General features: G+C 45.4%; 1 protein-coding gene across 3 annotated transcripts in view; it reads left to right on the top strand.

Annotated features, from left to right (window-relative positions):
- Nucleotides 1–10,008: 10,008 nt before the first annotated feature.
- The window catches only part of TLL1 (tolloid like 1), a 137,532-nt gene continuing 121,207 nt past the window's right edge, over nt 10,009–26,333 (top strand). For 2 of the 3 annotated variants that reach the window (XM_081875266.1, XM_081875269.1), the window contains exons 1-2: nt 10,009–10,137; nt 10,397–11,132. In XM_081875266.1, coding sequence (XP_081731392.1) covers nt 10,979–11,132 — 154 coding nt within the window. In that variant the 5' untranslated portion in view covers nt 10,009–10,137; nt 10,397–10,978. Of the gene's footprint in view, nt 10,138–10,284; nt 11,133–26,333 lie in introns of those variants that run through there. The other variant, XM_081875267.1, reaches the window with a different exon arrangement.

Genomic DNA, 26,333 nt, shown 5'->3' with positions numbered 1-26,333 from the left:
GCTGCTGAAGGAGTGTGTGGTTTGCATTGCTCTCCTGTCTTCCCAACACTTTGCACTGCTGTTGCTTTCTGGAAGAGGAGGGGCAAGGCAGTGGGCAGCTCGGCAGTGGGCAGGGTTGGCTGCAGCAGTGTTGGACTGGATCTGCTGAGCTCCCTGCTGCCTTGCTCTTCCTGCTCCTGGTCAGCAAGAGCGTGGTGTGGTGTTGGGAAGCCAGGAGAGCAATGCAGCCCCACTCATGGCACCCTGCTGGCCACTACTGGTAACAAACGGCAGAATGGATTCTAACTGGGACCGAAGGTCTGTCTAGTCCACCATGCATTTATAAGATGATTCGGTCAAGTGCCTTTGGAAAACTCATATGCAGACCATGAAGGCAAAAACCTCCCTTGCTGCATGGGAGCATTTACCTCATCTATTATACATTTTAAGAAGTTGTTTGTTCACTGTGCATTTGGAAACCTCTTTTGATATCTTAACCAAATTTTGCATGCTAGTTCCTGATATCAAGGAGCAGAGCCTCTCTCTCTCTCTCTCTCTCTCTCTCTCTCTCTCTCTCTGTGTGTGTGTGTGTGTGTATGTTTAGATACCATTTTGAATCAAGATGGGAGGCTAAAACTTTCCAAACTGCACTGATTTCTTTGGTTTCTCAAGCAATGCTGAGGACAAGGCTGCTTCTATTAGAACAGCACACATTTCACACCGATTATTTCCAGAAACATTATAGTCTTCTTGATTCCTGCAAAAGAGTCCTGAATCTCTGTCAGTCCCAGGAGACCTGATGCTGACAGCCCACACCCCCTCTCCAAACTTCGCACCACACGTATTCATAGAAACAGCCTCGGGGAATCCATCCTGTCAATGTTATTCAACATAAATAAGGCTTGAAGAATGTCTCCTAGTAAAGCAATGCAATCTTCTGCTTGCTATAAATCAATGATTCTTAAACTTTTTTGAGGCATGGACTCCTGTGAGACTTTGATGAAAGCTATGAACCCTCCTTCCCCTTGCCTCAATGCATATAAAACGCATAACACCAAAAAAAAATTGCCAATAATTTATTGTTATTATTGCATTGGGGAAAATATATGTCCACCCATGGACTTTGTAGAAGTCTGTGGACCACAGGTTAAGAACCCTTGCTATAAATCAATATTTTTATGACAAATATTGTCATGAGATATTTTGATGAAGAGGAGTATAAATATATAACAACAATAACAACAACAACTGTTGTAATCTGTCTGTCTTGAGAGACAATGGAGTGCACCTCCAGGGGAGAAGTCAAAACACTGCATTGCAGCACCTAAGTGACCTCCCTGGGGCACAAGCCTGGGCAGTGTATAGGGAGGTCCTGGCTGCCCAGATCACAAGACCACTCCTCTCAGCCTTGCTGATGTGGTCCAAAGGAAAGCAGAGCAACACGTTTGGCACCAGCTTGCCTGCAGAAGTTGCCAGAAAGAGGCATACAAGGCACCATCCAACCGTTTTAGGGATTCCACACACTTGTGTAAGTTTTACACCTCAGCCTTTTCTTCTCCCGAAGATATCCCTCAAGGCAATGGAGGTTTAGGATTGGAGTTTTCCTTCTCTGAGATGGGCTACCTTCCCAGGTTGATGAGCCCCATATAGCCCTCATTTCCCTCTACAACACGTGCAGAAACCAACTTCTTGACCATTGGACCCACTATTGGTTTCATCTACTCAATTCACCACAGCCTGTCTTCTCATGTGGGGGTGGTCCCTAGCTCACTGAGAATTTGGGTTCCAACGGCTACCCTCACCTAGTTTAGCCGACCAGTCAAAGCCATTTCCTGGGGTATGGCTGCTGTCACTAATGCTGGCAGCTTCTAGGAGTCACAGGGAGAGCTGAGTATATAATAACTTTCCGTTTCTTTTTTCTGAAGCATCTGTTCCCAGTCCATTCATAGAAACTGGTGCTATTTATAATAGCTTAATTATGGCAGTAAAACATAATTCCATGGGCTTCAGGGGGAATAAAAGATCTCAAAGTAGCACTTCAGAATATCGTATTTTGTGACACATTATTTTTTTATTTACATCTCGCCTTTCTGCAAGATGGTACCCAAGGAAGCATTTTATTGATTTGGGTGTGCATGCTAATGCAAGGACTTTTGTGTTACTGCATACATTGACAGGCCAATGGCAAATGTCAGAGCAATGTCACATAGCATGATGCGATGTTGGCATTGCTATGGCATTATGCTAAAGTCACCGGCAGACACATTGGCACAAATATTTCAGATTAGATTGTCAGGGATGAACATATTACCCAGTAATAACTTGTTTGCGAATTGTAGTGACAACCCTCTTTTAAAGTACTACTTTGACTAGGGCTGTAAAAGCAGGCAATGGAAATAACTTCACTGTCACAGACATATTGTAGTTTTGGTCTATGAGAGAAATAGCTGAGATAACCCCAGAGTCCACATTCTACCCACCCCAATAGCTGGGGGCGGGGGGGGGGGAGGTTCATGGAAATATTAGTCTTCTGCCCACTGGCATTAATATGGGTGTTGTTGTTTTCTTCTTCTTAAGTATAGTCAATATCTCTAATCCAGGGTTCCACTGGGTAATTATGCACTGAAACCATCATGCTTTCAGTTGAACTTCTAAGGCTCCTTCTTCAGAGAGCTTCCTCCTTCCATTAGCAGACAAGTTGCTTCCCAAACTCAGGGGAACTTCATGGGTGGTCTTCAATGCAACAAGAAGAGTAGTGGTGTGACAAAAAAAGAAAAGAAAAGAAAATGAGAAACCAAAACAGGGAAATGATGCTTTGAAAGTGCCTCTATGTGCAAGACATCCTTGGGTCCCTAACTATGGAAGGCTGATGACCAGAGCATACCTCACTTTATTTGGAAAGTTCACTTATGATCTCTCCCACTCAATAAATTCTATTAATGGGGACTTAACTTTGGGTTTATTTGTGTTCTTAATGGTAAGGAAAAGCAAAAAATGGAAGGCGTGTTAGTGATCAAGTTACTGTGTTTAAAACTAGCCACTGTTGTTAAACTCTTTTAATCCATTTAGCAAATATTTAGTTTTGAAGATTGGGTGCTGTCCTCGGTTCAGTCTGGCAATCAGGCTCCTCTTTGTAAGGCAGAAGACACAAATGAAGCCAATATCTTTCAACAGAGATCAGGGGTTTATGCACCCTGTTTATTAACTAGAAGATGGCAAAATCTTGGTAGGAAGTAATGTGAATGTATAATTAACAGCATGATCTGACCTCTTTAACTTTGAATGAGGCTTCCCCAATTAAATTTTCCTGGCCCTCGTTTTAAATAGCTATTCACAGCTGTGGACATTTGATTTATTCCCTGATGAGAGGCAGGGATGCTGACCAGCACTAGAAAACAACCGTTTTTAATTTAGATGTCTGTGCTAGATTCTAACCATTGCATCTTTTTAATCATACATTTTAGTGATCATTTTTCTTTGCCTTTGCATTATTAAAAAAGTCTATTAAAGGATTGCGAGAGAGACTATCTGTGCATGGGAACAATATTTCACATTTGTTTATATTGTTTCAGACAAGGCATAAAATTTTCATGGGGACCAGAGGAACTGTTGGGTGCCCAACTCCCATACACCCTCAGCTGGAAGTAGGAAGCCTAAGGGCACATCTGCGTCTTCTGGTGCGGCTGTTTCATCCCAGCAGGGATCGGGAGACAGTGTGGTGCATGAGAAATTGTAGCAGCACCAGCGGGAACCTAAGGAGTGCAGCACACAGGCATTACAGTAGTATCTTGGTTTAAGAACAGCTTAGTTTATGAACAACTTGGATTAAGAATGCTGCAAACCCAGAAGTAGGCGTTTAGGTTTGTGAACTTTGCCTTGGAAGCAGAACATGTTCCGCTTAGTGTTGAGTGTGTTCCATTTGTAAATTGAGTCCCCCACTGCTATGGAAAAGCACACCTTGGTTTAAGAACGCTTTGGTTTAAGAACGGACTTCCAGAACGGATTAAGTTCGTACACCAAGGTACCACTGCATTCCTGTACTTCTCCAAGGTTTACAGTGATAATGCATGTACCGCTGTTGCTTTTATCTGCATTGCTAACAAAGTGGCCAAAGATGGCACCAATGCAGATTTAGGAACGGACTCGGTATAGTATGGGCTGGTATCGTTACCTGAACTTCTTGTCATTTCTTACCATTTTGTGTCCCTTTAGGAACCAGCCATTTGACAATCTGGTGACCTCCAGATGTGTTGGACTACAATTCCCATCAACCTCAGCTGGCAGGGCCATGCTGGCTGTGGCTGATGGGAGTTGTAGTCCGTAACATCTGGAAACAACCAGGTTGGTGAAGGAAGGTTGGTCTTTCTTTGTCCCTCGTCACCCAGGAGTGCTTTGTTCTTTGCACATGCTTCGGTTTCAGCTGCTCTATGCATTGAAAGCACATGGCTTCCCCTGAAGAATCCTGGGAACTGTAGTTTGTTAAGGGTGCCAGGAACTGTAGCTCTGTGAGGTCCCGAGAATTCTTTGAAGTTTATGTAAAGTTTTAAATGTGCTTTAAATGTATGATGTGAGTGTGGTATTTCTCTTTGGAATTAGTAGGGTAGTGGCTGGATCCAGACTTTAGATGTAATATTATACACACCGAATAGACGGTACCTATGAGCTCTTGCTTGGTACCTGTTCCTGTTACATGATGAACTAGCCAGAGTTTCTTTCTCCAAAGGGAGGGAGGTCTTGGTGAAACAAGAGGCTGGTTAATAAATATAAAATCAGATTCATGTATTTTTTTATTTTGGGGGGGGGGGTTATAAACAAGAATGGGATGCAGGTGGCGCTGCAGGTCAAACCACAGAGCCTAGGGCTTGCCGATCAGAAGGTCGGTGGTTTGAATCCCCGCGATGGAGTGAGCTCCCATTGCTCAGTCCCAGCTCCTGCCAACCTCGCAGTTCGAAAGCACGTCAAAGTGCAAGTAGATAAATAGGTACTGCTCCGGCGGGAAGGTAAACGGTGTTTCTGTGCGCTGCTCTGGTTTGCCAGAAGCGGCTTCGTCATACTGGCCACATGACCCGGAAGCTGTATGCCAGCTCCCTCGGCCAATAAAGTGAGATGGGCGCCACAACCCCAGAGTCGGCCATGACTGGACCTAGTGGTCAGGGGTCCCTTTACCTTTACCTATAAACAAGAATAATGTTATACAAACAAGTATACCAAGTTTTCTCATGTCATTTGCATATCACAAAAAGAGCATAATAAATGTGGAAAAATATCTACAACATATGTTTCATTATTAGTGGTCAATTTTTTTAAAAGGTAGAGGGCTCAGATTGCATAGAAAGCAGGAGGTGACAAAGGCAGAAATGAGAGGGACTGAAAGATGTATATCCAGGCAAAGCCATGAAAGGAATATCCCAGGAAGGCTCAAGCTACCACTTTCACACTGAGAAAGCCATAAAAGCAAATGCTAATTGGGACAGGTGAGGTGTGAACTGCTCAAGCTAACCTCTGGTATTTTCTTGGACAAATCAGGGCAAAATTGGCCTTGTAAACAGAGGACTGAAAGGACTGGGTGTGAATCTCAGCACACCTGAGGAAGATATTGCACCCTTCCTCCAATTAAGCATTTATAAAAGTTCAATTCCTAAAACTCCTATGGCTAAGTTCAGTTTTGCCAGGTTAGAGGCAACTGTAACACAAAGTAAGACAATGGATCAAAAAATAAGCTGCTGAACTGGAGGATTCACAGGCATATTTTTTAAAGTTCCAGGTGGACATCAGTTTTAAAGGTAGGATTCTTCTGCTTCTTTTAAGTCTTAAGAAGGACAATATGGACTGTGTTCCTGCTACCTAGTTGCTCAACCCCCACAAACATCCTCATCAGTGAGCAGGCAGGAACTGCACCTGTCTGCATGTTGCACACTCAAAAGGCCAGGAAGACAACGCCTTGTACCCAAACAGACCACTGATCCATCTGGCTCAGTATTCTCTACATGGACTGGCTGTGTTATTCAGAGTTTCAGCAGGGGGTATTCCCAATCCTGTTTGGAGATACTGGGGACTGAACCAGAGACCTTATACATGCCGAGCAGGTATGGGCGTAGCCAAGGAGGGACAGCTGCCCCCCAATCAATAAAAATACATAGCTAACTGAGGTTCTGCACACACACACCCAACAAAAGTCCTGTCCCACCCAGAAAAATCCTGGCTACTCCCATGAGAGCAGGCGTTCTCCCACCAAGCTATTGGGAGTCTGCCATCTTGGGAGTGGAGTTGGAAAAGGGACAGAGACTGGACTTGCTCCTTGTGAGAATCCAAAGCAATGGCTTTGGTGTCCCCTCCCAGAGCAGCAGGATCTATTGGAGTGGTGAAATGGACTGTTAATAATCCTGTGAGCCTTTCATTTTATGCTCAACCTATAGATCTGTTTTTTTAATCTCTTCAGTGCTGGGGGAAGAAGGCTACAGAGAAAGAAAATGAAATATTTGATGCATACCACAAATTATTTCTTTGATTGCATTGGGGTTTTTTTTTTTTTTTAATTCTACCCCCACATATTCAGCAGCAGTGCAAACATTTAGATGACGATGTAAATGTAATGAAGATGGGTTTCCCCCTCTTGTTGCCAGGTTGTTGTTGTTTTTCAAGGGGGGGGGGGTGTGTCCTTCCAGTTATGCAGCCTGTCTCACTGTCTTTGTGTCTGTTACTTGGAAATGGCTGTAGGACAGACTTTGGATGTCTGTGCTGACAGATGGATCCTCAGCATTATATAGAGCAGGTTGGTAGTAGACATTTATGTGTGAAGCAAGAAATAATAATTAAAAAAAACAACCCTCCTTGTCAGTATAGCAGCCTGCACTGAATCATGGGATTGCTCTGCTTTTCATGTAGTATTTACTAAGAAATGGAAACTGGGTGTGCAGATTTCATTTGTTTGTTTAAGGCATAAGAATAATATTATTCTACACTCCTTCTACACGCGATTCTTCCTTGACTTAGTTGGGCAGCCTTTCCATTGTAGGCCAGCGCGGTTGACCTGCTTCTGTATAGCAGCTAGAGCTGTGTCTGAGTCTTTATCTTTGTTAGGGTTCTTCAAGGCCAGCTGTCCTCAAGTCCGCTGCCAGCCAGCACCGCTCTGCTCTGCTGCCACTGGAGAAGCTGAGGTCAGGGGCAGATTGCCGTCTGGAGGCTAAGGGGTGACGTCAGTGAGTAACTTGCTGGGATGGTTAATCTCCTGCTGGAAGGATAGAGTTTAATAATGAACTTACTAGGGAAACCAGCACACACTTGAGACTGCATGCTGCATGCTTTCCTTTGGCGAGCGTGACTGGGACTAGCCAGTAATCAATACCCTCCTTGCCTGCATGTATGATTCCAATATGTGTATTTTATAGATCCAGGACAAAATCTGTTGTACACTTGTGATCTGCAGCAACTGAAAAACCAGCTACTAATTCTGAGGTAGGTATGCTTCTGCGTAGAGCTAATGATGGAAAATGGGATTTTGTGGTCAGGATTGCCTTCATTTCAGAACTAAGCGAGTAACAGGTGAGATATCTCTCCATGTGTGCCAGATTAATCCCTTCCTTGTTTTCACAAACATCCGAAGGAGTAAGCCTTGGGAGTGCATCTTCATATTTTTATGTTTGATGTTATATTATGTTTTTATGTGTGTTGGAAATCGCCCAGGGTGGCTGGGGAGACCCAGCTGGATGGGCAGGGCATAAATAATAATTTTTTTATAACTATTATTATTAGATAAGGCATTCCACTTGATACAGAAAGTAACACTAGAAGCTCTTGGATAACAGCGGATTTCTGATACCTCTCTGATTCTAGTCTGGGAAGTTCTGTAGACATTTGTGAAAATAAAAAAAAGCCCACAGATACTGTGGTGAAACAGTAGAGTGCATGCTTTGTACACAGGTTAAATCTCCCATGTCTCCAAGTAAGGCTGGGAATGTTCCTTTGCTAAACACTGGAGAGCTTCTGTGGTTTAACTTGATACATGTAACACAGCTTCCTTTGCTCCCAACGTATCAAAACTGGCAGCTGAATCACTTTAAGGAAGGTTTCAGCCAATTTTGGGTAAATACTATCTAAGTGAAGACTAGCTATGGGACAAATCACGAGGCTTCTTAGGTTGTGCACCATAAACTGAAGTGCACCAATGTGGTGGACCTTTTCTTTCCTGTTTTTCTGCCTTTAGCCACAGAAGTAATTCCTACGAGGGCAATACAATCTTTAAAAAATATGCATGTTTTGGAGGCAAAAGGCCATTCTGTGAGCAAGCTCAGCTAAGGAGGGCAATGGAAGGGTTTTCCACTAAGGGCAGCATGTGAGTGGCAGGCCTGCATGTTCCACCCTCCTATTTACAAACCAAGGCTGTTCATGCCTACCGGGAAGTTTAATCAACGCTCCGGACAAAGCCCTCTTTCCCTCTCTCTCAACCTTTCCAGGTTTTTGTTCTAATCATCACATCTACCAGGCTCCTATTGTGCCTGGGTATCTTCTTTTCCAAACATCCCACCATCCTTCCAGGGCCCTGTAGTCAGCAGCAATTCTAACTGTAGATGTGATGATGAAGCAGTTTCATTGTAGATGTGATGATGAAGCTCACACATACTTTAACCTCTGGAAGGAAACTCTGTGGCTGGAGATTCCCGGAAGGCCAGCATCCCAAGTCCTGATCCGAGAGGCCTTTGGAGCTGCCTGTTTCTTTTCTTTGCTGCCCTCCTGGGAAGGGAAGCCAGGGTCAGTCTGCATGGCATTTGTTACCATCTTGCTGCTCTGTTTGTTGCTGGTGTTGTTTGTGTGTTTTGGTGGGCCGGAAGCACCCTGTGAGCATGTCTACTTGTAGGGAGATGAGGCCGTTTTCCTCTCCATCTTTCGCCCAGAAGGGGAATAATTCCGAGAAGCTATTAAGATAGAGAGGAGCCTTTGGAGAGCTCTGTTGTATAACAAAGCCAAGAGCAACTTCGCAGCGGCCCTTTCAAATGCCTGTTAAATGTGACACCACAATGTCAGCATCAGCGAAACCTGCCAGTTAACTTGCGCCTCTTCCCTCCTCTCCGCCTTCCGAGGAGACTTGTAAAAAAAAGAGGCGGGGAAGTGTTGTTGCTGTTTTCTGCCTCCTTTCTACAGTAAAACTCTCACCTTTTGACAGATTTACACAACTCCAATGTGTCTCTTTGGTGAGCCACCCCCTCCATCCCAGACTCAACGGTGTCATTTCTATCTGGATGTGTTGGTTAGGGTTGATGTTTGATTTGATATATATATATATTTAATTTTTAACCATTTAGGAGAGCTATGCCTTTTCTTCTCCTAGGCTTGATCTGAGACTTGCCTCGGGGGAAAGAAGAAAAATCCAGCTCTCTCTCGCACTGACTCCGTTTTCCAACTGAACGCCCCGTTTCCAAGGGAAGGAGCTGTAGCTGCGACGGAAACTTTGCTGCTGGAAGAAAAAAATAACAACAAAAACCCCCTCTCTTAACCTTTCGCATCCGCTGGAAAGCCAGAGCCGAGCTGTCTGCAAAAATAGATAAATAAATAAATAAATTTCTACCCCGCTGTTGGTGCACAACCTGCTTTTCCTCATTTATTTATTTATTTTTGTTAATTTTGCATTTGCCTTCACGTGTGTGCATACTTTTTTTTTTTAAATGTACAGCTGAAACGGCTTTCGTTGGCTGAACTTTGCTGATCAATGGCCCTCTTATACCCTTTTATTTAAACAAACTGTGCTAGGAAAAGAGAGAGAGAGAGAAACTTTCCTTCCTTCCCTTTCGCCTTTGCACGCTGGCAGCGGAAAGTGAGCGGCGGCAGCAGCAGCTCTCCTCCTCGAGCGAGCGCGGAAGGCGCTGCACTTCTCCTTCATCGCCGTTCTTGTCGCCGCCGCCGCCGCCGCCGCCGCGCGCGCTTCCCTTCTGCCCGCGCCCGGATGCCGGCGACCCCTGGACGGAGCATGGCTTCGCTCTGATCGCCGCCGCCGCCCTCCGCCCGCCCCGCCAAGCCCTGCTATGCCTCGCTTCTCCGGGCAGACAGCAGCCCTATGGCGAGGGAGGCGCCCCGGGCAGGCGCGCGTGGTGTTTCCCTAAGGCCGTCGAGGGAGCCGAGCAGCAGCAGCAGCAGCCCGGATCCTGACCCGGATTGTATGAATAAGTAAGCAGGATGCTGGCGGCCAGGACGAGAATTAAGAGGAGTGGAGGGAAGAGGAGGAGTGGGGTAGGGGTGGGGGTGGAGGAAAGCCCAGAGAACAACAACAAAAAAAGAAGGGGGGGGAAGAGAAGCCTTGGCACTTTTCCTGGCTCCCTCCAGTGCAAGCGCTTTGCCATCACTGCAGGGCTACGGTGGTGGGAACAGACTTGTGACCCCCCCCCCTTTCTCTCCTCTTCTTCTTCCCTCTCTCTCCTCTCGGCAGCTCGCCGATGTGCAGCCCGACTCCGCCGCCCAGTAGCAGGCGAGCAGGGAGCAGCTACGGGATCCGGAGCGGCGCGAGGCGATCGGCGGACCGGAGGATCCCCCGCGCTTGCCTCCGCCGCTGGACAGCCCAGGCGACCAGAGCCCCCGCGACGCCGCCGCTGCTGCTGTCGCTGCTGTGGCGGGAGAATTTGCAGGAACAGCGGCGGAGGCGGCGGCAGAAGCAGCGAGGAGGAGAAGGGGAACCCGGGAAAGTTTGCTTGGCCTTTGACAGAGGCGAGGAGGGCAGTCAGACGTGGTGAGAAGAGCGGGCGAGCAAGCGCCTCTCCGCCAGGCTCGGCGGAACAGAGAAGCCTTTGCCGCCCCGCGCGCGTTTTCCTTCGCGAGTGGGGAAGCGCCAGGTCCGGATCGGACACCCCCAGAGAGGAGCGCGGACGGCCAAGCGAGCCCAGCACACAAACACACACACACACCACTCTCTCACACACACAAATACACTCGCGCGCGCGCCCCCCTCTCTTGCTGACACTCGGCGGCGCCTTGGCTCTCTCTCTCCCCGTCTAGGCTGGGGAGGAGCGTGACCATGCTGGCTTGGAGGGTGGCTCTGTGGCTGGCCGGCGTGACCCTGTGCGGCAAGCTCGCCCGCGGCTCCGGGATCGACTACGACGAGTACGCGTACGAGCTCGACGGAGGGGACGAGGCGGAAGCGATCGATTATAAGGATCCCTGCAAAGCCGGTGAGTTCAGGGGACCTAGTTGGGCTCGCCGCCCAGACCCCGGTGCTTTCCCGTGCGCTCTTTTCCCAAAGTAGGGGCTGTCTGGTTTCCCTTGCCTGGGGGGTTGTGTCTGTGTGCGTGGAGGGGGAGAGAGGAGAGGAACGGGGGCAGCTCACCTGCTTCCTCCTCCTCCTCTCCTCCGGATCGGCGTGGGACACTCCAAACAGGCATGGCCAAGAGGAAGCGTGAGAAGCCGGGGCAGGCGCAGTGGGGCTCGCGCTAGTCTTCCTTTTTTGCAATAATGCCGCTGGGGGCAGATTTCGAAGAACCTGCTTTCCTCGGGCTTGCGAGCCCGTGTCCCCAAGAGTGCATACGCTTTTCCTTTGCAGCTGTGCCTGGAGGACACACGTGCTTTCCAGGCACAGCAACCACAACAGAGAGAAATCTGGAGTTTGTTTCCCGTGCCCCTTGATGACGGCAGGAATCCCAACTTTCTCCGGGACGATTTCATCTTCTCTCTTTCTCTGTGTCTTTCCCCAAATCTCCGTCTCTCCACATTGAGGCGCTAGTCAAAACAGGTTTCTTCTGATTGGGGCTACAGAGGAAAGAGAGGATGGGGGAGGGGGGACTGGCAGAGAGCAGAGCAGTCCTATGGCCCTTTCAAGATTTTTAATTCTGAACTGAGAAGGTCAAGGTTGTCAGGAAATCACTCTTCCACCCTCTGCCCTCACTTCATCTCATAGCTTTGCAGCACGGCAGCAGTTTAATGGGCAGGGGAAGGTAATCTATGAACACATTTCTATTTGGATTGGATCCTGCCTGAACCATGCTCAGAGCAGACCCTTGAAATCAAAAGGATTTAAGCTAGTCATTATTATTAATACAAGTCTCATTGATTTCAATGGGTTTGCCAACTCAAGTCCTCTTGATTTCAGTGGGTCTAAGCTTAGCTAAGTCTGGATCCAACCCTTTGTTAGTACATCTCATGTGCCAGGATTGAGAACTTGCATTGAAATGGGTCCTGGGGAGTCAGACTCAGTGAACCCTGACTCAGATTGACATACAGCCGGGGGGGGGGGGGGAGCTGGACTAGATGACACATGGGGTCCCTTCCAACTATACATGATAGGCATGTCTGGGCTCCTTCTGCCACCAAATGCAGAATGACCAATGGTCAGGAATGACAGAAGCTGGAGAGCCACACAGGTTCTCCATCCCTCATGTAGAGGCTGCTACTCATGTTGAATCAATACTTGCTTGGCGAGGGATAGAATCAACTCAGTTGATCTGAGAATCAAATTGTTTCCACTACAGTACATAATCCAAGAGCTCTGCAATATGCAGCTGCCTTGTCTATGCATCTTTACTCAAAACAAACTCCTACTGAAGTCCGTAACTTCCAGGCAGAGCTTTAGATAGTTTTCCACTTGCACCGCTAAACCTAACAAGTGTCCCACGTTCTCTGTGTGTGAACATTTGTTAACTTCTTGGTTTTAGAACACAGGAAATAGAGTTGATTGTTCATAATCTTTCCCATGTGGTTTTTGCATTCATACTATATAGACAAAATGTAATCCTAGTGTGAACAAAGATAGATTGTAAACATGGCTCTGTCCAGAGCTCTCTTTCCTTTATTTACAGCACAAGGCGATCTTTGGATCACCTATGGCAGACACTTCTTCTGAGGGTAGAAAACCCATTCTCTCACAGGCTTTGCTGAGTCAGTGATTTTCTTAATGGGAATGAGAGGGGGGTGGGTGGGATTGCTGGCCCGTAATCACCCTCTGGAACCGGCAGGTTTATGGCTCCAGCAAAAATGCGTGGAGAGAGAGAGAAATGCAGTTCAGTAGCTGGAGTCTTTGTGTGCTTTTCACTTAGGAAGTGGTAGCAACAGTAGCAGCAGCAGCAGCAGCAGCAGATTCGGTCTTCAGCTTCCCATTTAGTGTACTGTTGATGGGAGGGTACTGCTCTTGCGGTCAGAGATGGGGAAAAAGTGCCCTTGATGTCAGGGATGGGGAACGTGTGGCTTTCCAGATGCTGCTCCCATCAACCCTGGCCACTGGGCATGCTGGCTGTGGCTGATGGGATATATTCAGGGTTCCCTATCCGTGCTCTAGGTAAGCCCTTCTTTTGCGTTAAGGAAGAATCCCTGCAAACTATGTCCATTCTGCATGGGAAGTGGCTTTCCCATGGCGATATCTTACTTCTCCAGACTTTATCATCTCCAGCTGCAAAACAGATAGGAGCTTTCCAGTGCAGTGGAGTTTGGGATCAAGTCCAAGGTGCCAATTCAGTTATAGCATAATTCCTTCACAGAGGAAAACACTTAAGAGGCATTCATTGTGGAAGACATTATAGTGGAAGACAAAATGCAGGTGGATCTTGGGGAAAATACTCAGGAGTAGTATCATGTATCATTGCTATGTATTCACTGGATCCCTGCCCCCACAACACACACACATTCCACATACAGTGGTACCTTGGTCTACAACCATAATCCGTTCCGGAGGTCCATTTGTAAACCAAAACAGGTTGTAACCCAAGGCGTGTTTTCGCCAATGGGGCCTCCAAAAAAGAATGGGTTGTAATCCAAAAAAAGTTTGCAAACCAGGACATGCACCTCTGGGTTTGACGTGTTTGTAATCCAGAACATATGCAAACCAGACTGTTTGTAAACCAAGGTACCACTGTATCACTGTATGAAAAGTGTTACATCAGAGTTGACCCCACAAAAATATATTTTCACAGCAGAAGCCTGTGGAGGTTTACTCTTAAGTAAATCCTGCTGAATTCAGTAGCGCTTTCCCCAGAGAGAGTGTGCATAGGTTTGCAGCCTGAACCAGACTGTTCACTGAACAGTTACTGAATGGCAGATCTAAAGAGATTAAGGGCACTCTGGATTAGGAAACATGGCAAATTTTGCCTTTCAAATCATGGAACAAGTTTTTTTGAGTCTCCTAAAGTCACCTTGACTGACAGTTAATTTTTGATCCAGGCAAATCAGCAGCAGTGGGTAGGATCAGAACTATGCCACTGGACTTTAGGAAAGCAGTTTTATTTTTTAAATAACCAAAACTGTTTTTAAAAGGTGTTTTTTTTAATAAAAATAAACAAGCTGCAAAAAGCAAAAAAGAAAAAGAAAAAAGTATGCTGTAAAAGTTTCTACCAAGGCTGGTCAATAAATAATCACTGACATAGCAATTTAAGTGTCACTGATTGGAATAAGAAAGAGGAAAGATCAATTCAGGGCAGATGATTTTACCACCTTTGGACAAGCAAAGTGGATCAGATTCCAACGTATGGGCGGTGGCGATGCTCATTCCTCCAACCAAGCTTTTGAATATTTCTCATTTGGGCCAGAAACCAAATATTCAAATGCTTGGCTAGAGTGCATGGAAGAGCCTTATGCCTCCCACGTGAATTGCTTCCATGCTTAAGGTGAAAACCCTGGATCTATCCAACTGTCTTGCCTTGAGGCAAGGAACTCTAAACTGATGAACATGTAAGGCCACGCCCACTAGCCCTGCCCCTGGCCTCTGCTCAATGAACAACGGTAGGGAGGCCAATTTTGCATGTGTAGATTGCAGGCATGAAGGATCCTCCCTTCAGACTTTCCGTCTGTACAAGGGGATGCCAGGAGGCAGAGCTAGTTGGTGCTTATGGGACTGGTCAGTGCAGCCCGCTCAAGTGCAGATCTAGTGTGCGAGAGAGACTTCTGCATAGGGCAATATCAGTCTGTGGTTCTTTCAGAAGAACTAGTAGTAGTAATTGTGTGCTGTACGCTCTAGGGGTAGGTAGTAAATCTTAGCAAAGTTTGCTTCCAACCTGTGAATAGTGCTTTATATTATTAAATCTGGTGCTTGGGTTTGTTGTGGTCAACAGTTATGATGAAATTGAATGTGCCTTAGGATAACCTCAAATTCAGTTTTCATTACAGATGAGTTAATATGTCAAAGTTCTCAATAAATGGAAGATCTGCTTTTCCAGATTTCCATGAAACATCAGCTTGATCGTGTGACGTGCATGTTAGATTTAAAGGCTATTTAAGTGGCTTGAGTGAGTTCATATTGGATCTGTTGGATCCCACTCAGTGACTTTCCTGGCACTGGGGTTATGGTTTTTGAGTCATGGCTTTTGAGCTCAAAATGACATATTTTTGCAGTGTGTGTATATGCCAAATTCATTTTGAAAGAGTATTATATACAACATTGGTCCATGTGCTGCAGCTGGAGAGTAAAACAAGTGCTTGAGCTTTGTGGTCCCTTCTTTTGCATTACTTACTTTGTTCCATGAGACTTAGTTCAGCCAAAGTTAGTGTTCCTTTTGGCCACAATCCTCAATTATTTATTCTTTTCACAAAGAATGGGATCAAGTGGTTTGAGGTTGGAGGAGTGGTGGGTGCACTCCAGAGTAAGCGATTTGAATAATGGCTGTGTTACTTGGTTGCTTTTAGTCATAATTATTGAGGAGTATGTGTTGACAGTGCCAGATATGCTCTCTATCGCATGATTCCTTTTCTAATCGTAGAAATATGTATCACCTTGGTATAAATTGTTAAACATTCTTTGCTTGTAGATGAGGAATGTACAACAGCAGAAGTCAAACGAATTTGCATCTGCTCAGCTCACACACAAAAATTAGAGACATTTTGAGCACCGCTATTTCAAGCTTCTGAGCTCTCCGGTTTTATCTATGTTTACTTAGAAGTAAACCCTGCTGAATTCCATGTGGCTCGTTCCCAGCTAGGTATTCCAGCTATTGAACTTTCGGAGCCTGCCCCTGACTGGGTTTACTCAGACGTAAGTCCTATTAATATTGATAGGGCTTACTTCCAAGTTTTGCAGCCAGGTTTGCACGCTAAGGCTCTGGCAGTTACCTGGCTATGCTCATGTACCTGGTAATAAGTCCCATGGAGCATTGCAGCACTTCTGAATCAATTTGTGCGGGATAGCATTGCTGGTGTTAAGTGGGAAAAATTAATTTGTGTCATATTTTTGTAAGGTTTTGAAACGGTTAGCACAATGAAATGCTTAAAGTTCTGCTCAATCCCAAGGCACATCTTCTAAAATGTTAGTGGCATGGATATTCTGGAGTAAATAAGAAAGGAAAAGAATGAAAACATATTGGTGATGTCAGATGTTATTTTATATATATATCAGATGCTGAGAATGAATGCATTTGATTTAATATTTCATGCAGAATAAACAGTTTATATAAACAAATATATATTATTTATGATATTGAGAACTTTAAGCAATGCCCTTGCTTCGAGCTGAGTTGTTTACAGATGCCTTTGGTGGAGACACAGAAAGAAAAACACTCAGCCTGGGAGAGATGTGAATTGTGCACTCTGCAACCATTGATATGATCTAGTCTTCCACTGGAGCTGCCTATCTCCTTCACTTCGAGAATACTGTATGTGCGAAGATGGATTAACCCATTTCCAGGCTTACATTTCTGGCGGCCACAACAAATGGCCTCCCTGCCATGCAGAGAGTGGTTTCAAATCCCTACAACTTTTGGCCTTACCTTATGTCCTGGCTCGCTAGGTTCAGGAAGGCTGATCACTGTGCTCAGAGTTCAGTGCTATTTTTTTCTAGAAAAAGAGGTGCCAGAACTCCCCATGAACACCTCCCTTGTTCTCTTATAATGGCAATGGAGCCCACCTGAGAGGTGCCAGAACTGAGTTCCAGTGAGTTCCGGCTGAAAAAACCCCCTGCCAGAGTTTTGAGGGAGAGGAGCAACATGTCACGTTTTTAGATTTTTCTAGAAATCAGAATGTTGAAGAATGCGAGTGGCAAAGTTTAGCTTTCTTTGAGCTGTGGAGCTATTTTGAGATGAAGCAGAATTTCACGTTTTTTGGCTTTCGGGTAGTGGGGCTGACTGGGACTCAGATGACTCAGGTGGGTGTGTTTGACAAAAGAAACTGGCCTTTCCAGAGCATTATAGAGGCCCCAGAGAGCCAAGCGGATGTCTTCAAACTAGGTGTACAGGTGAAATGCAAAAGTTACACAGCTTTAGCTTTCTGGGCAAGGAAGTGACCAAGGACATAGCAAGCCCAACTAGACATAGATGGCTCTTCCTGTCCTATCTGTGTTGCAACTATAGCAACTATCATGCTCTTATTTTTAGCTTTCTTTTATGGTTATACCCCCCATCCTTTGTGAGGAAAGTTAGTCACACTGTCTACATTTACACTTCATTTTGTCTCAACCTCCCATCTGTTCAGTAGTTCTTCAACTGTTGCTCTGAGCAAATTTCCTTGCTGGCTGAGGCAAGCAACCCCATTCGCTTGTCCTTGTCATCATCTTCTTTGCTTGTGGCATCCGGTTTCTTAAGGCTCACCTCCTCACATCTACCACAGCCTTTCTGTTGGGCTGACATCTTCCACTGCTTCACCAGCAGCATTTGTGGCACCCTGTGCTTGTCTCCTGTACATGTGCTTCCTCCTATGTTGCAGAATATGAGGAGTGTGGAGAGCTAGTTTGCTCGTCCTGTCTCAAGGCATAAGGGTTCTCCCAACTCTGCAAAGCTTCTCAGAAGTAAGAAGGGGGGGGGAAGAACTGGGTAAGGTGAAATGAAGATGGCTTTGCTAGAGAGACAGAGGGAATAGCGGGCAGGACTTTGGGGCAGTGGTACCAAGTGAGAGAGCAAGCAAAAGTGATTTGCTTCAACCAGTGTTTTGATTCACCAGCATTGTGGTCTGTTAGTTGGAAAGATGCCTTTTGCAGCACAGCTGAAGAATATGCTGTGAACCCTGGACCTTGATGAAGTCAGTCTTCAGCAGGCATAGGCAAACTCTGGCCCTCCAGATGTTTGGGACTACAATGCCCATCATCCCTATCTAGTAGGACCAGTGGTCAGGGATGATGGGAATTGTAGTCCCAAACATCTGGAGGGCTGGAGTTTGCCTATGCCTGGTCTTCAAAAGCACGTCAAAGTGCAAGTAGATAAATAGGTACTGCTCTGGCGGAAAGGTAAATGGCGTTTCCATGCGCTGCTCTGGTTTGCCAGAAGTGGCTTAGTTATGCTGGCCACATGACCCAGAAACTGTACGCTAGCTCCCTCGGCCAGTAACCTCAGAGTCGTCTGCGACTGGACCTAATGGTCAGGGGTTCCTTTACCTTTACCTAGGTAATAATTTCATCCATTTATTACAAGTGGGCAATGTTCAGCTTCTAGGTCAGGAGCAGGGCTTCTTTTTCACCCCTGGGGCATTTCCTTCTGTGTAACTGTCCAGGGGCCACGTACCAATAGTGAGCAATGCCAGAGGCAAAAGAGGGCAGAGCAATCAATGTAATTTTTACTTTTGTACAGTAAGCCAGTTTCTCTTGCATCACCACTCTCTATCTTCCTCCAGCCAGGCAAGTCAGAGGCACTATAAGAGTTCAAGGATATATTCCATACAGGCAAAAACACTTGAGGAGGATCGTGTGAAGCAGAGCTGGTGAGGGGTGTGGCTTGGAAGAATCCGAAGGGCCAGAGGGAGAGGCATGGAGGCCACATTTGGCCACCAGGCTTCAAATTCCCACCCCCAATCTGCAGGCTATATGCAACAATTTTGTTTTTGTTTTAATCCTGAAAACTCTGTATATAAAAAGGTAAAGGGACCCCTGACCATTAGGTCCAGTCGTGATCAACTCTGGGGTTGCGGCGCTCATCTCGCTTTATTGGCCGAGGGAGCCAGTGCACAGCTTCCGGGTCATGTGGCCAGCATGACTAAGCCGCTTCTGGCAAACCAGAGCAGCACACGGAAACGCTGTTTACCTTCCCGCCGGAGCGGTACCTATTTATCTACTTTTGAGTCATTGTGGTATGAGAGAGTAAACTGAATATGTTGTTGGCGTCCATCTGTCTCGAGAAACAATGGGGTGCACATCTGGGGATGCAGCCAAACCACTGGAGAATCACAGCAGCTGCTGTGGCTGCAGAGACCAGTAACTCCTAACTGCTGCCTCCCACAATGTTTTTGCTGCATTAGTAGCACCAAAGTGACCTCTCCGGGGTGCAAGCCTTGGCAGCGTATATGGAGGTCCTGGGCTGCCCAGATGACAAGACGAAACCCCCACTCTCAGCCTGCAGAACAATATTTTTGGCACCAGATTGGTTGCAGGAGTTTCCAGAAGGAGGCATGCAAGCCACCATCCAACCACCTTAGGGTCTCCACTCTGGATTTGTGTAGGGTTTACTCCTTAGCCTTTTCTTTTCCCAAAGACTCTGTGGTTTAAAAAAGCAAGTGGTATAGTTTTCAGTGTCTGACAGATTATTACATGTCTTCATTGTCTCATTTAGCCCCACAAAATTAATTTTGAAGAAGAAAGCCTCTGTTTCTGCTGCTAGACAGATGGCAGTCTGAGAAGGTCCGCTTGACAAAGGCCAAGCAGTGAGTTGGGATATTCAACCCCAAAGGCTCAGATTCAGCACTCTGTCTGCTGGGCAGCACTAGCTTCTACGGACATTAGAATGTGAGTCTGTGGTTTTTCCCTTCAATATTTAAAAGTAGAGATTGTAATGATTCAAAGAGGAAGAGATCAATTTTGGTCTAAAATAGCTCCTGGGCTCTTGTTTTATCGAAGTATGTGAAAGATGATGCCTGAGGGGAGGCAGTCTTGGTAATTAGCCACCTGCTCTGAATACTTAGCATTGCTAAGGTGATGTTTGCCTGAGAAGAGGACCAATAAATGAATAGGTGACAGATCTTAGGCTGTTTTTATTGGCAAGAACACACATTGTATTTGTCGTGGGATTTCATAGAATCATAAAATTGTAGAGGGCCCAACCCCCTGCAATGCAGGAATCTCCACTCTGCTTAAAAACCTCCAAGGAAGGAGAATCCACCACCTTCTGGGGGAATTCGTTCCACTGTCAAACAGCTGCTACCATCAGAAAATGCTTCAGAAGTTTAGTCAGAATATCATTTCATGTAACTTGAAGTACAATACATCCTTTTCGCATGTACCACTGGCAGTCCAGGTGTCCCCATTTTATATTTGTGCAGCTGGCTCTTCCTGCCTAAGTGCAGAACCTTACATTTGTCTGTATTCATTTTGTTAGTTTGGGTCCAGTTCTCCAGTCCATTAAGTTCTTCTTGAATCCCGGTTCCTGTCTTCTGCAGCATTGGCTACCCCTCCCAGTTTGGTATCATATGCAAATTTGATGAGCATCCCCTCATTTCCTTCATGCACGTCATTTTTAAAAGACTTCAAGCAACAACGGGCCCAAGACAAGAATCGCTTGTTACTTTTTTCCAGGATGTTGAGGAACCATTGGTGAGCACTCTTTGGGTTTGGTCAGTCAACCAGCTACAAATTCACCTAACAGTTACCTCATCCAGCCCACATTTTACCAGCTTCTCCACAATAATATCACGGGGAACTATGTCAAAAGCTTTACTGAAATCAAGATACCCTACATCCACAGCATTCCCCTTATCAACCAAGCTTGTAACTCTATCCAAAAAAAGAAAAGGAAATTCAACTGGCATGAGTTATATTTGAAAAACCCATACTGTGTCTTAGTAATTATAACATCCTTTTCTAAGTGCTCACAGACCAATTGTTTAATTATCTGTTCTAGCACCTTTCCTGGTATTGAAGTCAAGTTCAGCAGTTGGCAGTTACCTGGGTCTTCTCCCTGCCCCCTGTGGGAATGTTCTGGGGTGCAGGAGAGGATATATTGACTAATTATATCCTTATCCAACTTGTGCTAACAAGTTCCCAAAATATCAGCAGAGTTTATAGACATTCCCCTTTAAGTTCGCAACGGTAACGCTTGCACAGGTTCGCTAGAACCTCTATAATAATTACTCTGGTAATTTCCCCTTTGTTCCCTCTTAAAATACAAGACACGACACAGTCTTTATAAAAGTATAAAAGAGTTTACTCACGTTCTGTTCACAATATGATCCCAGAAGGTAGGCAGGCTTAAAAAGGTTACATGCAGTTAGAATCTATCTTGTAGCAAGATAGTACTGTCCTCTCTTGGCTGGGAGCCAAGAGGGCATGTTGCTCCTTCAGAAGATGAAGATGGCAGAGAGGCAAGAGGCAAGAGACAAGAGGCAAGAGAGACAAGAGAGTGGCTGCCTGCCCTGTGCTTTTATCATTACCTGCACAGGTGAGGCCACACCCACCTCTGGTCACATGCGGAGGAAGTCCGTCCCCAGGAAGTTTACCTGCTTGCTGGACAGACATCCCTCCCCATGTTCTAACATGTACACTCTAGGAATGTTGTCATTGACTGCTCCTGTGTTTACATCCCACATACCCCTTCTCAGGCAATACAACATACACAAAACATAAACAACTTTATTCAACCACCCAGAGTCCCAGCTTGACACGTAGATTCTGGAAACTCTCTCTTGGTAGGGGTTTCGTCAGGATGTCAGCAGTCATCTCTTGGGTGCTGCAGTAGGATAGTTCCACAAGTCCATCCTGGATCATCTGGCGTATGTAGTGGTATTTAACCCCAATGTGTTTTGTTCTGGCCAGGAACTTCTCACTCTGCGTCAGCTTCAGGCAACTTTGATTGTCCTCTAGCAAGCTGACAGGCCCTTTTCTCACCAACCCAAAGTCCTTTATGAGTTGATCAAGCCAGGCGATCTCTCTGCAGGCTTCTGTTGCTGCAACGTATTCTGATTCTGTGGAAGATAATGCTACACAGCTCTGTTTATAACTGCCCCATGAAACAGGTCCATCACCAAACATGAAAACATGACCACTTGTTGATTTATAATCAGCATTATCCCCAGCCCAATCCGCATCAGTATACCCAACCAACTTAGGGTCTCTGACGGCTGGTAACCTTAATTTACAATTCATGGTACCCTTCAAATATCGCACCACCCTCTTTACACCTGCCCAATCATGCTCAGTGGGAGAATTCACTTTTCTGCTAAGAATCCCCACAGCATTTGCTAAGTCAGGTCTACATGTGGTAACTAAATACAAAAGTTTACCAATCGCCGACCTGTAGTCATTGTTGTCTGGCAACTGCTTCGAATCCTGCTGATTCTTCAGGAAGTCAGTAGCCATCGGTGTAGCAACTGGATGTGCGTCTTGCATCTGCATGTGCTCAATCAGCTCGTGGATCTTCTGTCTTTGGCTGAGAAGAAATGAGCCGTCCTCTTCTCTTTCCACCTGGATCCCGAGGTAGTACTGGACATCTCCTAGCTCCTTGACCTCCACCTCTTTGCTAAGGTGTTTTACTATCTGTGTATAGTCTTTCTCACTTGCTGTGGCAATAATCAGGTCATCAACAAATGCTAAGATATATGAGAATTGTCCATTATTTGACTTACTGTACAAGCACTTGTCAGCGTCGCCTTGCTTGTACCCAAGTTGCGTCAGCATTTTATGCAACTTCTGGTTCCAGGCTCTAGCAGCCTGTTTAAGTCCATAAAGTCCTTTCTTGAGTTTGCACACTAAATGTGTCTCATGTGGTTTCACAAAACCTTTGGGCTGTTTCATATAGATTTCTTCAGAAATCTGCCCGTGTAGAAAAGCGGTAGCAATGTCTATGTGTTTCACTCTCATTTTCTTGGAGGCTGCAATGCTTAAAAGCATTCTTACGCTGCTGTACCTCACGGTTGGTGCAAAAACTTCATCATAGTCTTCACCAAAACGCTGTGAAAATCCCTGTGCTACAAGTCTAGCTTTGTAGCGCTGCACTTCTCCTTCTGACCCCTTCTTAACCTTGAAAACCCATTTACTGCCAATGGCCTTCTTACCGGGAGGCAGCTCAGTGAGTGTCCAGGTCTTGTTCTGATGCAGTGCATCCATCTCCTCCTGCGCGGCCTTCCTCCAGAGACTGGCTTCTGCAGCTGGCATCTCCTGTATCTCTTCCCAAGTGGAAGGTTCTTGTGGAAACGCCGACCCTGCAAAGTAGGACAACCGTAATGGTGGGACACCTTTGTTGGTTCTGGACGAGCGCCTGACCTCTGGTTCTGCGACCGCATCAGCTTCCTCATCCTCCTCCAACGCAGGCATGTCCCCATCTGAGTCCTCATCTTCGTCTCTGGTGCCGCCAGGGTTCTGGTCCTCTGCGTCTTCTGGTGTGTCGCCTGTAGGGGGCGCTGTAACACTTGAAGGCAGATTATTACTTTGTGGGGTCTCAAAAGGGAAATATACAAATTCTTGAGTCCTTTCTGACTCATCAGAAGAATCCACAACAGTGTTCTTAGTGTCTACTTTTCCATATTCATCAAAATAAACCGCATGGTATGCATTTGTCTTACCAGTTTGTAAGTCCATAATTCTATATCCTTTGCCTCCAGAGGCGTATCCCACAAGGATACCTGCTTTTGCCCTGGAGTCAAGCTTGTGTCTGTGTTCCTTGGGCACGTGGAAGTAACACGGACTTCCAAACACACGTATGTGCGACAGATTGGGAGCTTTCCCATGCCAAAGTTCAAATGGTGTGCGCTCTGCACCTTTAGTTGGCAGTCTATTCTGCAAATAGACCGATGTGTACACTCCTTCGGCCCACAGCTTCTGTGGCAAACATGCATCCTTTAGCATGCACCTTGTCATGTCCATAATGGACCTAAACTTTCTCTCAGCTATGGCATTCTGCTGTGGTGTGTAAGGAATTGTGGTTACGTGTGCAATTCCTTCCTTGGCCAGGAGAGCCTGCATTTCATTTGAGCAGTACTCACCTCCATTGTCGCTCATTAACACAGCTGGAGCTCTTTGGAATTTATTCTTGACCATGGCAATGTATTCCTGGAGCTTGTCCACTGTCTCACTCTTCTCTTTGAGAAAATACACAACACAAAATCTTGAAAAGTCATCCAGAAATATTAAAATATATCTATTCTTTCCCAGTGAGGGAACATTCATGGGTCCACATATGTCAGTGTGCACTATGTCAAGCACTTTGTTGCTTCTTTGTTCTGCACAACGTGGAAATGAAGGTTTTACAGCCTTCTCAGTAATACAGCTTATGCACTTTGCTGGAGCTTTGTTGCTCTGCTTTACCTGCAAACCTCTTACAAGATCTCTTTTCTGTAGATCCAGAATGACGTTGGTGTCTCTATGTCCAAGCCTTCTGTGCCACAGGTCCAGATCTGCTTCATCCTTCTGGCTGGAATGTGCCACTTTTGCAGACTGATTCTCTGAAAGATCAAGCTCATATACACCATTGATTAGCTCTGCTTGAGCAAACACTTTGCCATTTCTAGTCACCTTGCATTCTCCATTTCCAAATGTGATCTGGAAACCTTTCTTGTCCAGTGTGGACACGCTGATTAAATTGCAGCTCAGCTCTGGTACATACAAAACTCTAGAGATTGTGTTCTCAATGCATTCATTGTTTATATTGCATTTCAGACTCATGGAACCTGCACCTTTTGCTTTAACAATGTTGCCATCTGCAATTTCAATTTCAGATCCTTCTTCATCATTTATCTCATTAAAATAGTCCTTTTTATATGAAAAATGCGAACTGGCACCTGAATCTAAAATCCATTTATTACGTTTATTCTCACGATTCTGGACAGTTAAATTCCTTTCTTGCAGTAGCCATGTGCATTCACATTTCCCCTTCTTTTCTCCTTTTGGCTGAAAGGGGTGGGGTTTCTTGGCTTTAGGAGCCTTGCAATTCTTTGCAATGTGTCCTTCTTTGTTACAATTGAAACAAATCACTTTCTTAGGCATCTCTTTGGACTTTGTACATTGCCTAGATGCATAACTGCTGTCCTTGCTTCTAGCATTTCTCACTGGAGATTCAGCTCTATCTCTGCATTCTTCTTTTAAATAACCAATCAAGTCTTTAAAAGTCAGACCTTGTCTATGATCCATCAAACTTACAAATGCGCTAAAGCGTGGTCCAAGTGATGATAACAAAAATGCTATCTTTGTATCTTCATCAAAAGCTTTGGGAGTCAGATCAATTCTTTGAATAATCTCAGTAAACTTGTTGATGTGCTCTGTGAATTCCTCTTTTGAATTCATCCTCACTCTGGTTAATTTACACACCAAGTTTCTGAAGCAGTTTATGCTAGATTCTCCATACACGCGCTCAATATCTCTTAAGATTTGAGATGCATCATCTGTACTATTTATTAATGATAGCTGCTCATCACGAAGTCCACTCAAAATTATGTGTCTAGCTTCGCTGTTCATGCGTTTCCAAGCACTTATCTTGGCTAAAGCTTCCTCAGACGATCCCGTAGGTTGAGGGTTTAAAGCTTCCAAAATGTGCTTATAATCTAAACATGCTATCAAGCGCTGCTTCCAGTGTATGAAATTGTGTTCATTCAGCACAGGCATTCCTAGCTTTGCATCACTATCAAAAGCTGCTCTAGCCATCTTAAAATCCAAAAATTTGAAAAATTCTTCAAAATTTCAAAATTTCTCAAAATTTTAAAATCAAAATCTCAAAAATCTCAAAATACAAAACAATTCTTCACTGCCTTGGGTCACTGTGAACTCTGAGGGAAGGGGGGGGGGGTTGCTTAATCCCCACTGCACAATGGAACAAAGGACCATGTGCTTACCAGGAAGTTAACTCAGAAAAATACTACTCAACTCAAAATCACAATCCAACGCAATCCTTCAAAAATACGCAGAAATATACAATACTGGGGCCAATAACCCTTTGTGGGAATGTTCTGGGGTGCAGGAGAGGATATATTGACTAATTATATCCTTATCCAACTTGTGCTAACAAGTTCCCAAAATATCAGCAGAGTTTATAGACATTCCCCTTTAAGTTCGCAACGGTAACGCTTGCACAGGTTCGCTAGAACCTCTATAATAATTACTCTGGTAATTTCCCCTTTGTTCCCTCTTAAAATACAAGACACGACACAGTCTTTATAAAAGTATAAAAGAGTTTACTCACGTTCTGTTCACAATATGATCCCAGAAGGTAGGCAGGCTTAAAAAGGTTACATGCAGTTAGAATCTATCTTGTAGCAAGATAGTACTGTCCTCTCTTGGCTGGGAGCCAAGAGGGCATGTTGCTCCTTCAGAAGATGAAGATGGCAGAGAGGCAAGAGGCAAGAGACAAGAGGCAAGAGAGACAAGAGAGTGGCTGCCTGCCCTGTGCTTTTATCATTACCTGCACAGGTGAGGCCACACCCACCTCTGGTCACATGCGGAGGAAGTCCGTCCCCAGGAAGTTTACCTGCTTGCTGGACAGACATCCCTCCCCATGTTCTAACATGTACACTCTAGGAATGTTGTCATTGACTGCTCCTGTGTTTACATCCCACACCCCCAC

This window comes from Podarcis erhardii (genome assembly GCF_964252035.2).
Source record: "Podarcis erhardii genome assembly, chromosome: 9".
NCBI classification, from domain to species: Eukaryota; Metazoa; Chordata; class Lepidosauria; order Squamata; family Lacertidae; genus Podarcis; species Podarcis erhardii.
The sequence above is the reverse complement of the archived record's forward strand: the minus strand, read 5'-3'. Positions and strand labels throughout refer to the sequence as shown.